Source organism: Carlito syrichta, unplaced genomic scaffold (genome assembly GCF_000164805.1).
Source record: "Carlito syrichta isolate Samal-C Ts95f unplaced genomic scaffold, Tarsius_syrichta-2.0.1 Scaffold304561, whole genome shotgun sequence".
In the NCBI taxonomy this organism is placed as follows: Eukaryota; Metazoa; Chordata; class Mammalia; order Primates; family Tarsiidae; genus Carlito; species Carlito syrichta.
The window spans coordinates 151768-166190 of NW_007248657.1; the positions used below are offsets into that span (position 1 = coordinate 151768).

The following is a 14423-nucleotide window of genomic DNA, read 5'->3' on the forward strand; positions in this document are numbered from 1 at the left end:
CCTATAATCCCAGCACTTTGGGAGGCTGAGTTGAGAGGATTGCCTCAGCCCACAGTTTCAAGACCAGATTTTTTAAAAAAATTTTTTATCATGCTATCATTCAAGTCATAAAATTCAATCTTTGTTTTGTTTTGTTTTTGAGTTACAGTCTCACTCTGTCGTCTAGGCTGGAGAGCTGTGGCACACTCCCAGCCACCACAGCCTCGACCTGCTGGGCTCAGACGATCCTTCCACCTCAGTCTTCCAAAAAGCTGTAACTACAGGTATGCGCTACCACACCCGGCTCATTTTTTGATTGACTGTAGAGACAAGGTCTCGCCAAGTTGCCCAGGCTGGTCTTGAACCCCTGGGCTCAGGCAATTCTCTTGCCTCTACCTCCCAAAGAGCTGGAATGACAGGCTTGAGCCACCACGCCCAACCAAGCTGCTACTTTTTAAGACTGCTGTTTAGATAAATGAGTCAATACCTGAATGGTACCTGTACACAACACTTGGTGAACAGGAGCTATCCTTTTGGGTTCAGAAGCCAGGCCCTTCAGCTGGAGGTTGCTCTTAAGGCACAGTTATATCCCACTTCTTAGGTGTCTAGGGTTCCTCCTTCCTCTATATGTGCAGCCTGGGTGTGGGTGTCATTCTCTGGCAGACTCTCCACATGGGGGCAGAACCATCCACCTAGACAGCCCAACCGGCCACAGGCTCACCTCCTCCTTCTTACCTCAGAAGTCAGGAGAACAGTCTCGTGTATCCTGGGGACTATTGGCCCTGCTTGGGCCTTCTTGTCTCCTCACCATGTGTAAAACAGTCACTGTGTCTGGGATGTGGGTGTGTTCCAGCCTGGAACATTCTCTCCCTCCTGGTTGAACAGCTTCCTCAGGGGCTTAGCGGACTTTTTCTACGAGAAAAGGAAAGCGGTGCTGACAGGACAAGAACAGAGAACTTCTGGAACTAGTAAGCTTTGTTATAATGGTATAGTAAATATCAACTATTGGCACTTCATACGTCCTGTTTGGTTACCAACCTAGAACAAAACTCATTCATTCATTCATCAAAAATTTCAGACTATGTGCCCAGCACTGTCCTGAATACTGGGGAAATAGTGACCCATACAGTCAAGGTACCTACTCAGCCTTACATTAAGAATTATTTATTATAAAATAGTTTCTGGGCCCTTTTAAATAAGAAAAAGAAAGGTGTGTTCCATGGAGGTTATATGGTATTGCAAAAACATGAATAAGAGAGCCCTTCTGCTGCCAGGGTTTCTTTTTTTCAGTCGGGATCTCTGTTGCCCAGGCTGGAGTGCAGTACCACAATCACAGCTCACCACAAGCTCGACCTCCTGGGCTCAGACGATCCAACCTCAGCTTCCCAAGTAACTGGTATTATAGGTACATGCCACCATACTTGGCTAATTTTTTGTAGAGACAATATCTCACTATGTCTCACTATGTTGCCTAGGCTGATTTCAAACTCCTGGGCTCAAGTAATCCTCCCACCTCAGCCTCCCAAAGTGCTAGGATTACAGTCATGAGCCACCTCCAGGCCCCTTTTGTTCTAATGAGACCTGTTATTATTCTACTCTAATGTAGCCCTGCTATTCTAATCTCAACTCTTACCTCCTGCTGTCTTCCTTTTATTTCCCAAATTAGTGATGAGTTTTTTGTTTTTGCAATTTTGGGATTTAAAATTCTATGATTTCAACATATGTTACTAAATTTCTAGATTTTGTTCCAGCACCCAAGTGTGAAGGATATTGATTCTTAGGCCAGGGACAGTGGCTCATGCCTATAGTCCCAACTATTCAAGAGGCTGAGGCCGGAGGATCACTTGAGCTCAGGAGGTTAAGGCGGCAGTGAGTCATGATTGTACCACTGCACTCCAGCCTGTGTGACTGAGTAAGACCCTGTCTCAAGAAAAAAAAAAAAAAAGTAAAGATGGATTGTCTCGACCAGAAAGCAGTCCACTATTTCGTTAGGTAACTATGTCCTGGTGCTCAGTCTTGAGAAACCTACACACGGGACAACCAGAAGACAAGACAGTAGTGCTGTCTGGCAAGAAGAGAGCAGTGAATGAAGACAGCCGGTTGGGGATGGACCTCGAGCCTGGGGTTGCTAGAATGAGTGCCATCTTATTTAAATGAAATAAAAATGCAAACACAAACTTGTTTTTGCACTGTGGGTCCCCTTGAGGTGTTGGGTCTGAATTCAGGAAAAGTCAAAAGAGTTGGCAAGTGATGAACTGCCAGAGCTGGTGGTGGTTTCAAGTGCAGCGCAGGCATTCAGTTTATTAGATTTAAGAGAAAGAATACAGGTGTAGTGCTCAGTATAACCCTTGGTACAGACTCAGCAACCAGAAGATGCATTCATCATTAAGTACTGTGAGCAGAGATCCGGCAGTGGGCATGGTGTTCAGAGTGGGGAGCATGTACAGCTGACAGGGAGGCATGACTTCTTTTATCCTGACTGGCATAAGGCAAGTTTTAGGGAGCAGGAAGGAAGAAATGCTGACCGCTATCAGAAATTTGGCCTGGTGGCCTCTCATCAGGGAAATGAGCTTGGTCTGTTCAGTGGGAGATATTCCACAGTGTTCAAAGGGCAAGAGTACTGTGTGCTCGTACACCAAGCTTTTCAAAGTAGGAACTTCCCCCTGTAAAGCAGAAGAGTTTTTTTTTTTCCCCTTCTTCTTCTTTTGTGGTTTCACGTAGCAAATGAGTGACAATCTCTACTTTTAGACAAAGTCAGACACCAGTCATTGAGGTGAGACTGTGGCCTTTATTTGTGGTCTGTCCTCCTTCACCTCTTTCATGTTGTCCTCTTATCGGACTGTCCAGAAAGTTTGCCTGCTGGGGGAATCTTTTTGACAAGTTCCCATGCGTTGTCAGACAGCTCCATAGAATTCCGTTTCTGAGAACCAGCAGAAGCAAGCAGTGTGACATTGCATAACCTGCCTCTGAAGCCAGAGGTATTTGCCGGGGAGCTCAAAGAAGCTGTTGCCCATCTGCGAAATGAAAGAAACAGGCATCATGGATGGTGCGCCCAAGGTGAGTGATGGGGGCTGTTTGAATGTGTGTGTGGGGGGCAATCGAGATGGTTAAGATATTGATGAGTTTTGGTTCAGATTTTCTAATAAAGGCAAAGGATGAATATTAGTGACATGTAAGTTTGAAATGGAAAAGTTTACCTAAGTTTCAGTGTGGGAAACATGTGCTGTGATGCTCTTACGTTTGAGTCCGAAGTGGGTGAAAAAGATTTTGTAGTAGAAACCAGCTTCCTCGGTTGACAACACAATCCATCACTCTGCATCTATCCACCATCCAACAAATTTCTTGAGCAAGATGTGAGTCTCTGCCTCAGCCCACCCTGATTTCTTCTGTCTCTGGAACCTGAAGACACTCAGTGTCACTCCTAACTGTCCTGACTGATGTCTGTGCTCACTTCCCAATAGCAGAGCCCAGACATCAGCTTCAGCCTCCTGGGCTGAGTCCGCAGTGGGCACTTGCATGCAATCTTTATGTTGACTTGTGTATTGTGTGGAGCTTTCAGACAGATTTCAAGTCTGCGTCATGAATCAAAAAAGATTTGCTATTTAGAAAGGTAAAATAAGCCAGGTGTAGTGGTTGGTACCTGTAGTCCCAGCCACTCCACAGGCTGAGGTGGGAGGACCCCTGGAACCCGGGAGTTCAAGTCCAGCCTGGGTAACACAGCAAGAAAAGAAAGCTAAAATGGCTACCATATTTTAAAACTACTCAAGCATAAAGAAAGTGAAGCTCGAGATTGATGGTTTTTTATCTGGCTATACTCTTTTAAAATTTGAGTAAAACAGAAAAAAATGAAACAAGTATCAAATGAGGAGCCTATTTATAAGAATTAAACAACAGTAATAATAAATGCCACTAGTGGAATTTATGACTGAGTAACCATTGCTTATATAAACTATGTATAAATAGTTTAGCTACTCTAGAATTTTGTTCCCAGGTATTTACTTTGAAAAATTTCAAACTGTTGGAAAAATGTTTGTATGGCTTATATTTTGATTTAGTTTAGAGATGAGGTCTCACCAAGTTGCCTAGGGTGGTCTCGAACCCCTGAGCTCAGGCAATCCTCATGCCTCGGCCTCCCAAGTGCTGGGATTACAGGTTTGAGCTACCACGCCTAGCCACTTTCTCTCTTTTATAAAGACAGCTGTGTGCTCACTTGGTTTTCTGAAAGGAGTTTTTATTTTTTTATTATTATTTTTATTTATTTTTTATTTTTTTGAGTTGGAATCTCACTTTGTCACCCAGACTGGAGTGCAGTGGCCGCTCACGGCCACCGCAGCCTCGACCTGCTGTGCTCCAGCGATCCTTCCGGCTCAGCCTTCCAAGTAGCTGGAACTACAGGCGCACGCTACCACGCCCGGCTAATTTTTTGATCTATTGTAGAGATGAGGTCTCACCAAGTTGCCCAGGCGGGTCTCGAATCTGCGGGCTCAGGCAATCCACTCACCTCAGCCTCCCAAACCACGGGATTACAGGCTGAGCCACCAAGCCTGGTTGAGGAGTTTTTAAATAAGCATCTCTATTATGTTGCTGAAGAGTGAATGGTCCAATATTTGTGCTTGAAGAATATTTAAACTGTGCTCGAATGTGCTTAGAGTTTTAGATTTAGCCTCAATTAAAGAGCAAGCACTCTTTGGTTCTCTTCTACCTCAATTCTGAGTGGAAAAATAGTTCTAGACTTGTTCAAGGAAGACCTATGTAAAGACAGAGTTTTTTAAAAAAAACTCTCCCACATTCTCAAGATTGGTTTAGATGAGAAATATGATGGTGGGCATCGTCAGATTTGTCTGCTGCTTGCTCGGACTTGGCTTGTTTCAGCGGTTCTGGGCAAGAAAGCCCAACAGGGCTTTCTTTGTGAGTGGGAGCAGTTTCTCACATGCCTAGAGCCTTTGGCAGCTCTGAGGGGATTAGCAGGACATTTCAAAATCGTCCTTCGTTGCAGAGGGGCAAATGCGATCACGTGCAAAGTGTTACCTCACCCAGGGACCTCTCTGGACTGCCTTATGTAAATCAACTCCCCCTACACACCCACCCCCGTCGCTCTCATCTTATAAGATGTCTTACAAGTCTATCTTATCAATATCCAAAATTATCTTCCCTGTTTGCTCATCTGTCTCTCCCTTGGAAAAGGAAATTTCATGAGGGACAAACCTGAGCTTTCTCATTCAATGCCCCATCTCTATTGCCTAGGACAATGTCTGTACTAGTAAATGCGTTGTGGTAGTGTGTGTGAATGAATGGGAGTTTCCAGTGAGTACAGGTGGAGCCCTTGCAACATAGCCTTGCTGCAAGGACAGGAACAGCACTTTCTACTCGGCAGACATCTGGGAACAGAGTTCATCCCTGACTCTCAGCTCCCTAACCCCTATCCGGCCCCAGCCTAACCCGCAGCTCAGTCTAGACTCTGGAGAAGTGGCCCTCTCCTTCTCCATGGACAAATATTGCCTTAGACTCAAGCTGTTATTATTGAAATAAAGATCACAGGACCTGTAGCCTCCCTCTGACCTTGTCCAGCAACTTCCTTCCTTCTTCTATCCCCAAGGCAAAATAACCCAGTTGCAATAGGCAAACACGGTTCACCATCCCTGGCTCAGTCATTCATCTGACACACCATCAGTGGGTTCTGGGGGTTCGTGGTGATCAAGACAGAGCTGACGTTCAAGTGGGGTCAGCACAACAGTAAGAGAGTGAAAAGACATGGGATTCCAGGTGATGATGACTGGCGCAAAGACAATAAAACAGGGTGATCCGCTGGGGTTGATGGTTGGAAAGGACCGCTCTGGAGACCCCAGTGATGGGGAAAGCATTCCAGGCAGAGGAGACAGCAGATAAAAAGGCCCTGTGGTGGGAATGAATTAAACATAATGAATTAAGCATAATGAAGTATCCTTCAAGAGACCTGGGGGTTGGAGCAGAGTAAACCAGGAGAGAGCACAGTCGGAAGTGAGATTTGAGGTGTAAACGGGGGTCACGGAGGGCCCAGTTGGCTGTATGAGCTTTGAAGTCATTCTAATTGCAATGGAAGCCACTGGCCCACTTAAGGCAGGAGATGACATGCTCTGATTTGTGTTTTCAAGATTGCTTAAGTTGCTAAGCAACCAAGGGACTGTAGTAGGAACGAGCAGAACCAGGGACAAAAACTTGGAGACTTAAGCATAAGTGGTTTCATCTTCCATGTCAGACAGTTCCCTGCTGCTCCCCATAGACAGAAGGGGATACATAGCTGTCTTGAAAAAAATAAAACTTTTGGTGTTTGAGACTGCTGGAGGGTGTGAGCAGGAAGAACAGTAAATCAAGGAGCAGAGAGCCTTAATTGAGCGACATGTGCTATGTTGGATTCAAGGAAACAATGTAGCTTTCATCCCTCCAACAAATTCTGAGTACCTACTGTGTGCCAAACACTGTTCCAAATACCACCAAGAGCAAGTATCTAGTCCCCTCTCAGTATTTAATGAATTGTTATTATGGTTGATAAAAACTCCTTTACATACTCATTATTTGCTCCCTTGTTTAATAATCTTTAATGGTTGAACATTTTATTTCCTATAGAGTGCACTTAGGGGGAAAAAAAGCTAGAGTATATGTCATGCCAGACTGCATTCTACAGCTCAGCGTGCTCTAGAAATCCTGCCCTACTTACAGCCTTCCCATTGCCTCTCACCTCCAAGCCCCCTGCCTGCCGGCCAAGTCCCTGAGTTACTGTCTAAGATATGTCATTGGGAAGCAGGGTTTGGGAAGAATGTTGGGTCAAGGCAAGGGGTTGAGAATTCCGCCCTCACTCATGAAATACTTACTTAGGGAGGAGGGCAAGTAACTGGGAATTTCCCTTACTTGGAATCAATTATTTGAAGACCTGAGAGAACTTGACTGGTGTATCATTTCAATCCTGAGCTTAGATCAAGGGAACCTGGTCATCTGTTCCCATGACCACCCCAAAACTTTACAAGTCTGCTAAGACTAGTCTGGGCACGGTGGCTCACACCTGAAATTCCACCTCTTTGGAAGGTTGAGGTGGGAGGATCGCTTGAGCTCAGGAGTTCTAGACAAACCTGGGCAACATAGTGAGACCTTGTCTCTACAAAAAAATGAAAAATTAGCTGGGCATGATGGTGCATGACTATAGTCCCAGTTATTCTGGAGGCTGATGTGGGAGGATTATCTGAGCTCAGGAGTTCAAAGCTGCAGTGAGCTATGATTGTACCACTGTACTCCAGCCTAGGCAACAGAGAAGACCCTGTCTCTTAAAAAAAAGGGGGGGGGAAGTCTGCTAAGCCTCTTCAAAGGAGCTTGGCCAGCATGATCATGGAATGCGGAAGCGACCATTAGAAACACAGCTAGGTCCTTCTGGAACTGCAATGACTCAGGGAGGAAATGACCAGGGCCTGAGGGGGAAATCGCTTAAAAGGAGGAAGGTGGGAGGTGGCTGAGGATGCCCCTGAGGGGGAGATTAGAGGCTCCAGCTTGAGTTGCAGAAAAGGGAAATGAATTTTTTAGGAACCATTTCCAAACGTATTGCTCATAAGCCATTCATGGGGGAAGAGGAGTGTTGTGTATGTGCCCACGAGAAGCTGAGCTAACACTGAGAACGCAGCAGCCTCCTGTGCCTGGAATCACCTCCCCCAGCTCTCAGCATTGGGCTCCACATGCTTAAAACTCCCAGAGGAGATGGGTGTAGACCACGGCAAACTTATTCACAGGCAATTCTGGGTCACTCATCTGACCACTCCTGAGAGACTGCTACATGATTTTATATTAGTGGATGTATTGTTCTTTTATTTGAAACAAAGTCTCACTGCCGCCCAGGATGGAGTGCAGTGGCAGGATCATGGCTCATTGCAGCCTCAACCACCTGGCCTCAAGTGATCCCCCTGCCTCAACCTCCCAAAGCACCGGAATTATAGGCATGAGCCACCTCACCTAGCTTCTTATTGTTCTTTAAATTTTTTTAATAACCACACGCCAGAATGTTCATTTTCTTTAAATGGTTGCTTCACCTGAGAATCAAGGGCAGTTTTTGTCGTTAGTGGGGCATGGGTAAGAAAGCAATAGGGGCCAGGCACCGTGGCTCACCCCTGGAGTTCCAGCACTTCGGGAGGCGGAGGCAAGAGGATTGCCTGAGTCCAGGGGTTCAAGACCAGCCTAGGCAACTTGACAAGACCTTATCTCTACAATAAATCAAAAAAATTAGCCGGGTGTGGTGGTTGTGCCTGTGGTTCCAACAACTTGGAAGGCTGAGGTGGAAGGATCACGTGAGCCAAGAAGGTAGAGGCTGAGGTGGCCATGAGCATACCACTGCACTCCAGCCTGGATGACAGAGTGAGACTCCTACTAAAAAAAAAAAAAAATTAAGTAGAGTCTTTCTCCCTTGGAGGGATTTGCCTTCTCATTAACAAGTAAAAAGCACTTTGTAGAATATTCACTTGGGGTTCGGAACTTAAACTTGACCCCCAGTTGAAAGGGGGCTAAAAGCTTGAGAACCCATTGCTAAAAGCGAGTATTTCAGAGTGCGCCTTTCTTACACTGTGTTTCCCAGAGTGAGGTGATCAACCACTAGGAAACAGGACCAGTTACACACAACATTCTCTCTACCCTTCCTCTGGCTATCCCAAATAAGGGCTGGGTTGGGTTCATCCATAGCCCGAGGTTGACAACAAAAGGAATAAACCTAGTGAACTGGAATAAATTCACACAAACAGAATGAAAGAAGAAAAGTTTAAAGAACAGTGTAGCTTCTTGCTTTCCCAAACACTTCAAAAAGTGACCATGCAAAAATGGAGAATTTGGTGAACAAGGCTGAACCCTCACTCATTTCTCTGTGATCCATTGAATGTCTTCAGCCAGTTTGAGTTCTTTCCAATCGATCAAATGGAAAAAAAATCACACTTCAGGGACCGTGACCACCGACACGCCAGATGATTGTAGGCCTGGCACACAGAAAAATTTTGTGTGTATATTCCTGATGTGTCTTAATATGCATTAGAACAAAACTAAAACCAGCTTATCATACCTATAACTTCATAGGTAATACTTCTTAGGGAGCATTGTTGTTTTTTAATTGACTCGATTTATGATTTTACTTTAAAACATACACAGGGGGTGGCACGTGGGTCTGACAGGAAACCTGCAATTGCTAGATACATACAGGTTCAGAAACACAGTCTTAGACAAAACTGTCTTCTAACTGGAGTCAGCATCATGGCTTATGACCAATCAAATAGCAAAAAACGCCTTTCTCCGAATTTTTCTTCATTTTTTCTCTTCAAAAAAAAGAAGAAAAGAAAATGAAAGAAGGAAAGGAAACAAAATTAGAAAAGAAAAGCACCCACATATTATATTCTTTGTAATCCCTCTGATGGCTTTCATGACCTACAAGATAAAAGTAGGAGAAGAAATTGTGCAAAATATAGGCTTTGCAGCTGGATGGGAACTTAGAGATCTCCTACAAAGCTACCTCACTAGCCGGACTCGGTGGCTCAGCCTGTAATCCCGCGCCTTTGGGAGGCTGAGGTGAGTGGATTGCCTGAACCCGCAAGTTCGAGACCCGCCTAGGCAACTTGGCGAGACCTCATCTCTACAATAAATCAAAAATTAGCCGGGCGTGGTAGCGCGCGCCTGTAGTCAGCTACTCGGAAGGCTGAGGCGGAAGGATTGCCAGAGCACAGCAGATTGAGGCCACCGCACTCCAGTCTGGGTGACAGAGTGAGACTCCAACTCAAAAAAAAAAAAAAAGCTACCTCACTTTCGGATGAAAAGAACTGAGACCCAGAGAGATTCCCAGTCACTTGCCTTCCTCCCTCAGTGAGTGTTTCATGAGTGAGGGTGAAATTCTGGACCCCTTGACCCAACATTCCTTATAAACCCTGCTTCCCAATAAAGTATCTTAAACAGTAACTCAGGGACTTGGTCAACTTGGCCAGCAGGCAGGGCACTTGGAGGTGAGAGGCAGTGGTAAGTCTGTAATTAGCAAGATCTTGAGAACACGCTGAGCAATGGAATGTAGTCTGATATAACATGGACCCATCTTGGCCCACATCCCAGAAAATCAGTGATTTGAAGGCCGGGAGATCTTGACTGGTGTATCATCTCAGTCCTGAGCTTGGATCAAGGGAATCTGGTTGCCTGTTCCCTCCAGCACACATTGTCTGACACACAGTAGGGGCTTGATGAATAAATGCCAATTTAATGAAGCCCTAAAAGTGCGGTGTACCAAGGTCTCCATGAATGAGGGAAGTACATTCAAGCAAGTTGATCTTGGTAAGACCCAAACCTACTGGAAAACCACAGGATTCGGTTATCAGGGAAGTAGCTGTTTCATTTCCACCAGGTGGCTTTGGAAATTTTGGGGGGCCACAACCTCTTCCTCAAAGTCCCTTTAGTAGGCAGTGCATTCTCTAGTTACAGAAGTCCCTGTACTGTATGGCTTTTTCATCTGAATCATCAGGAAGAATTCAAAGCCAGATTAGTTGGAGTTCAGCATTATGGAGAAGCCAGTTAAAGTTTGTGCTTATTCACAAAATATGCCATCGTTCAGAATGACATATTAATTTATATATTTATTCATTCATTCATTCACCTATTCATTCATTCATTCATTCATTTTGAGTCAGGGTCTCACCATGTCACCCAGGCTGGAGGAGTGCAGTGAAGCAATCACAGCTCACCACACCCTCAACCTCCTGGGCTCAGGCAATCCTCCTGCCTCGGTCTCCTGAGTATCTGGATTTACAGGCACACACCAACCCACCTAGCTAATTTTCTTTTTCCTTTTTTGTAGAGATGAGGTCTCACTATGTTGTCTAGGCTGGCCTCAAACTCCTGGGTTCAAGCAATTTTCCCGCCTTAGCCTCCCAAAATGCTGGGATTACATGCGTGAGCCACCGCACCCGGCCTTTTTTTTGAGTCGAGATGTCACCCTGTCACCCAGGCTGAGTGGCATGATCAGTGGCATGTTCACAGCTCACTGCAGCCTCGACCTTCTGGACTTAAGTGATGCTTTGCCTCAGCCTCACGAGTAGCTGGGACTACAGGCTTGTGCCACCTTGCCCAACTAGAATTATTTTTAGAGGTTTTAGGAAAGCAAGGGATCATCCTTTTATTTAGGTTTTCCTTTTTCTTTCCTATCCCTTCTCAAATTCAAGTTCATCAGGTTTACTCGCTTTTTTTGACCTTGTGCCTGTGGATGAAGTAGCCACAATGGCTGTTTGCATCAAGATGGATGGGAGGGAACCCCCAGGAATGTGGAGAGAGAAGGCATTATGTGACTGCCTGTCCTTTCCCAGGGCTGTTAGTTCAGCCCAGGTTCATTGGCAGGAACAGCTGCAGAAAAGGCACCATTCAAGCTTCTGTGTTTTAGACCCCAGACCTCACAGCATTCCTGTACCAGCTCCCACAGAAAGGTTTCCCTTCTGAAGCGACTCCTGTGCGTTTTCCAGGCTATGGCAAATAATTGTAAGCATGATTTCTTTAAAGGACCAAGATGAAGGTGAATGTGAGTATCTAAGTTTCTCTCTTCTGACATTCATTTCCTGCAACTGTTGGATTACTTGAAACCCTGAGTAACTGTGGAAGGGGGTCTAAAACTTATTTCAAATTTTCCTCCTTATGTTAAGGAAGTGGGTAGTAATGTTTTCCAAGTACCTGTCGCACCACTGGAAACAACTGAGAGTTGTTTCAGGGGCCAGGTTTTGAAGCAAAAAAGAGAGAATGTATATTTTGCTTAAAAAGTCATATTCTATTCAGTTAAGTTTCATTTTAAAGCTTAGCTGTTAAAGATAAAAGGAATTGGGGAAAAAGCGTTTCAGTGTCACACTTGGTTACTTCTGACCATTTTCTGCACATCCTGGGATTGTTCATTAAAGAATGTTCACCTATTTCAAAAGAAAGCTAAAGCAGAAACTCAGTTGTTTGCCCAGCCCATCTGGCAACTGAAAATTAGTCACACACACACACACACACACACACACACACACACACACACACGTCACACACACACACACACACACACCCCAGCAGTTTTCCTTCAGTGTCTCACATTGAGTTAAAAAAAAATAACAAAAAACTTTGCTAAGTTTTTAGAAACAACTCTCCTTTATGTTACAGGATGATGCAAATGATTAGCTGTCAGCTCATTGAAAACATTCTAAATATTTCTGATAATGAAATGCAGATGATTGAAACAAAGTTGCCTAAAGTTTTACAGCCTCCTGATCTGATTCTCTCACCACAATTGGACTGACAAACTGAGGAAAATAATTTGATACAGTTGCAAATTCTCAGAGTAAGTTCTGAGGATGAGATACCATTTTGCTATTTTCAGTGGCTCTCCGTTCCCCATAAATTATGGAATTTTACTCTTATATGTCAATGTGGATACGGAAAGCTATTGAAATTCATGAGGGAAAATAAAAGTGAAGATCACAGCATTTTTTTTGGACAACTATGTCAAAGGGAGATGATTAAAGAGGAGGGAAGGAAGAAGAGGCGATCAGAAGGCAGGAATCAGCCAGCAAAAAGGAGGGAGGGGGAAGCAATGAATGATAGATGAGGGTGAGAAAAGACGGCAGAGGTGGCTGGTTCCTTCCCAGCAGTGACCTCACAGCACAACTCCAGGAGACAGGAGAGCAGGCAGGTGGTCTATGTCAATGCCTTTTCCCATGGCACATGGTACAGCACTTGGCTACTGCGTCCTGCTGCCACACATCCTGATTCTGGCTGTGTGTAGCACATCCCATGGGGGATGAACTTCCAGTCTGGCACACGATCTGGGTGGCAGGACCCACAACATTCCATAGCTGGCCAAAGTGGAGCGCTGGGAGTGCCTGGATGGGTGAAAGGGCAGTGAACCTCCCTAGGAGCTTAGGCACCCATTCAGTGCCTCCCCAGCTTGCTTGGGCCAGGCCAGACAACCCTTTACAGCTCTTCCAGCCTAGATGTCTGGGATTCCTCAGGCCCCTGCAGTCAGATTCCACGACAAACAGTCGTGGTTGCCTTTTCTGTGTGCCTCCACCCTGCAGCCTTACCTGAAGTTGCTGTGGTGAGGTCAATGCTCACACAATCAGTTGGATCTCAAAAACAGCTTGCCGGTGCAGTCCCTGGGAGGGATGGGTGACAGGAAGGGGATGGGAAAGTTTGTCCTTCCAAATGTTTAGGAATATGAGAAGCCTTCCTTTGTGTGGCAAACTGCTCTGGGCCAAGATTAAGACGGAGTAGAAAGAGCTTAAGTGACACTGACAGGCAGCAGTTATTAACAAAGTACAAGTCATTCTCTTCCAACAGGAAATAATCCTTTTTATTTTTTTGAGTTGGAGTCTCACTCTGTCACCCAGGCTGGAGTACAGTGGCAAGCTCGCGGCCACCGCAGCCTCAACCTCCTGGGCTCAGGCGATCCTTCCGCCTCAGCTGTCCAAGTATCTGGAGCTACAGGCATGTGTAACTACACCTGGCTAATTTTTTGATTTATTGTAAAGAAGAGGTCTCGCCAAGTTGCCCAAACTGATCTTGAACTCCTGGACTCAGGCAATCCTCTCACCTCCGCCTTCCAAAAGTGCTGGGATGACAGGCCTGAGCCATCACATCTGGCTAAGAATCCTTTTTTAAACTAGATTTGTATATTTCAAAAGAAAAACATCTACACATTGTTTGAAAAAATTCTGGTTGTAAGACCAGGCAGGATAGCTCACACCTGTAAACCTAGCTAGCACGTTGGGAGGCCAAAGCAGAAGGATCACTTGAGGCCAGGAGTTAGAGACCAGCCTGGGCAACATAGCAAGACTCTGTCTCCACAAAACATTTTTTTATTTTTTGTTTTTTTATTTTTATTTTATTTTGAGTTGGAGTCTCACTCTGTTGCCCATACTGGAGTGCAGTGGCCACTCCCGGCCACCGCAGCCTCGACCTGCTAGACTCTGGCGATGCTTCCACCTCAGCCTTCCAAGTAGCTGGAACTACAGGCGCACACTACCACGCCCAGCTAATTTTTTTGATTTTATTGTAGAGATGAAGTCTCGCCAAGTTGCCCAGGCAGGTCTCGAACCCACGAGCTCAGGCAATCCACTCACCTCAGCCTCCCAAAGCGCGGGATTACAGGCTGAGCCACCGAACCCGGCTCAAAACATTTTTTTAAAAATGTAGCTGGGCATGGTGGTGTGTACCTGTAGTCCCAGACACTTGCAAGGCTGAGATGGGAGATCACTTGAGCCCAAGAGTTTGAGGCAGCAGTGAGCTATGGCTGCACCACTACACCCTAAACTGGGTGACAGAGCAAGACCCTGTCTCTAAAAATAAAAATTTACAAGATTCAAACTGTACAAATCAACATGGACTGAAAGTGTTTTCCCCTAATCCCAAGCCTCTAGCTCCTGAGACAGGAGGGGGGACCCCCAGTGCCTAAC

General features: G+C 45.4%; 1 protein-coding gene across 1 annotated transcript in view; it reads left to right on the forward strand.

The window, feature by feature from the left end:
• The first annotated feature begins 2768 nt into the window (after positions 1-2768).
• CASS4 (Cas scaffolding protein family member 4) overlaps positions 2769-14423 on the forward strand; it is a 48075-nt gene continuing 36420 nt past the window's right edge. The window contains exon 1 of the mRNA XM_008060234.2: positions 2769-3036. Within this exon, the coding sequence (XP_008058425.1) occupies positions 3001-3036 (36 nt within the window). The 5' untranslated portion in view covers positions 2769-3000. The remainder of the gene's footprint in view (positions 3037-14423) is intronic.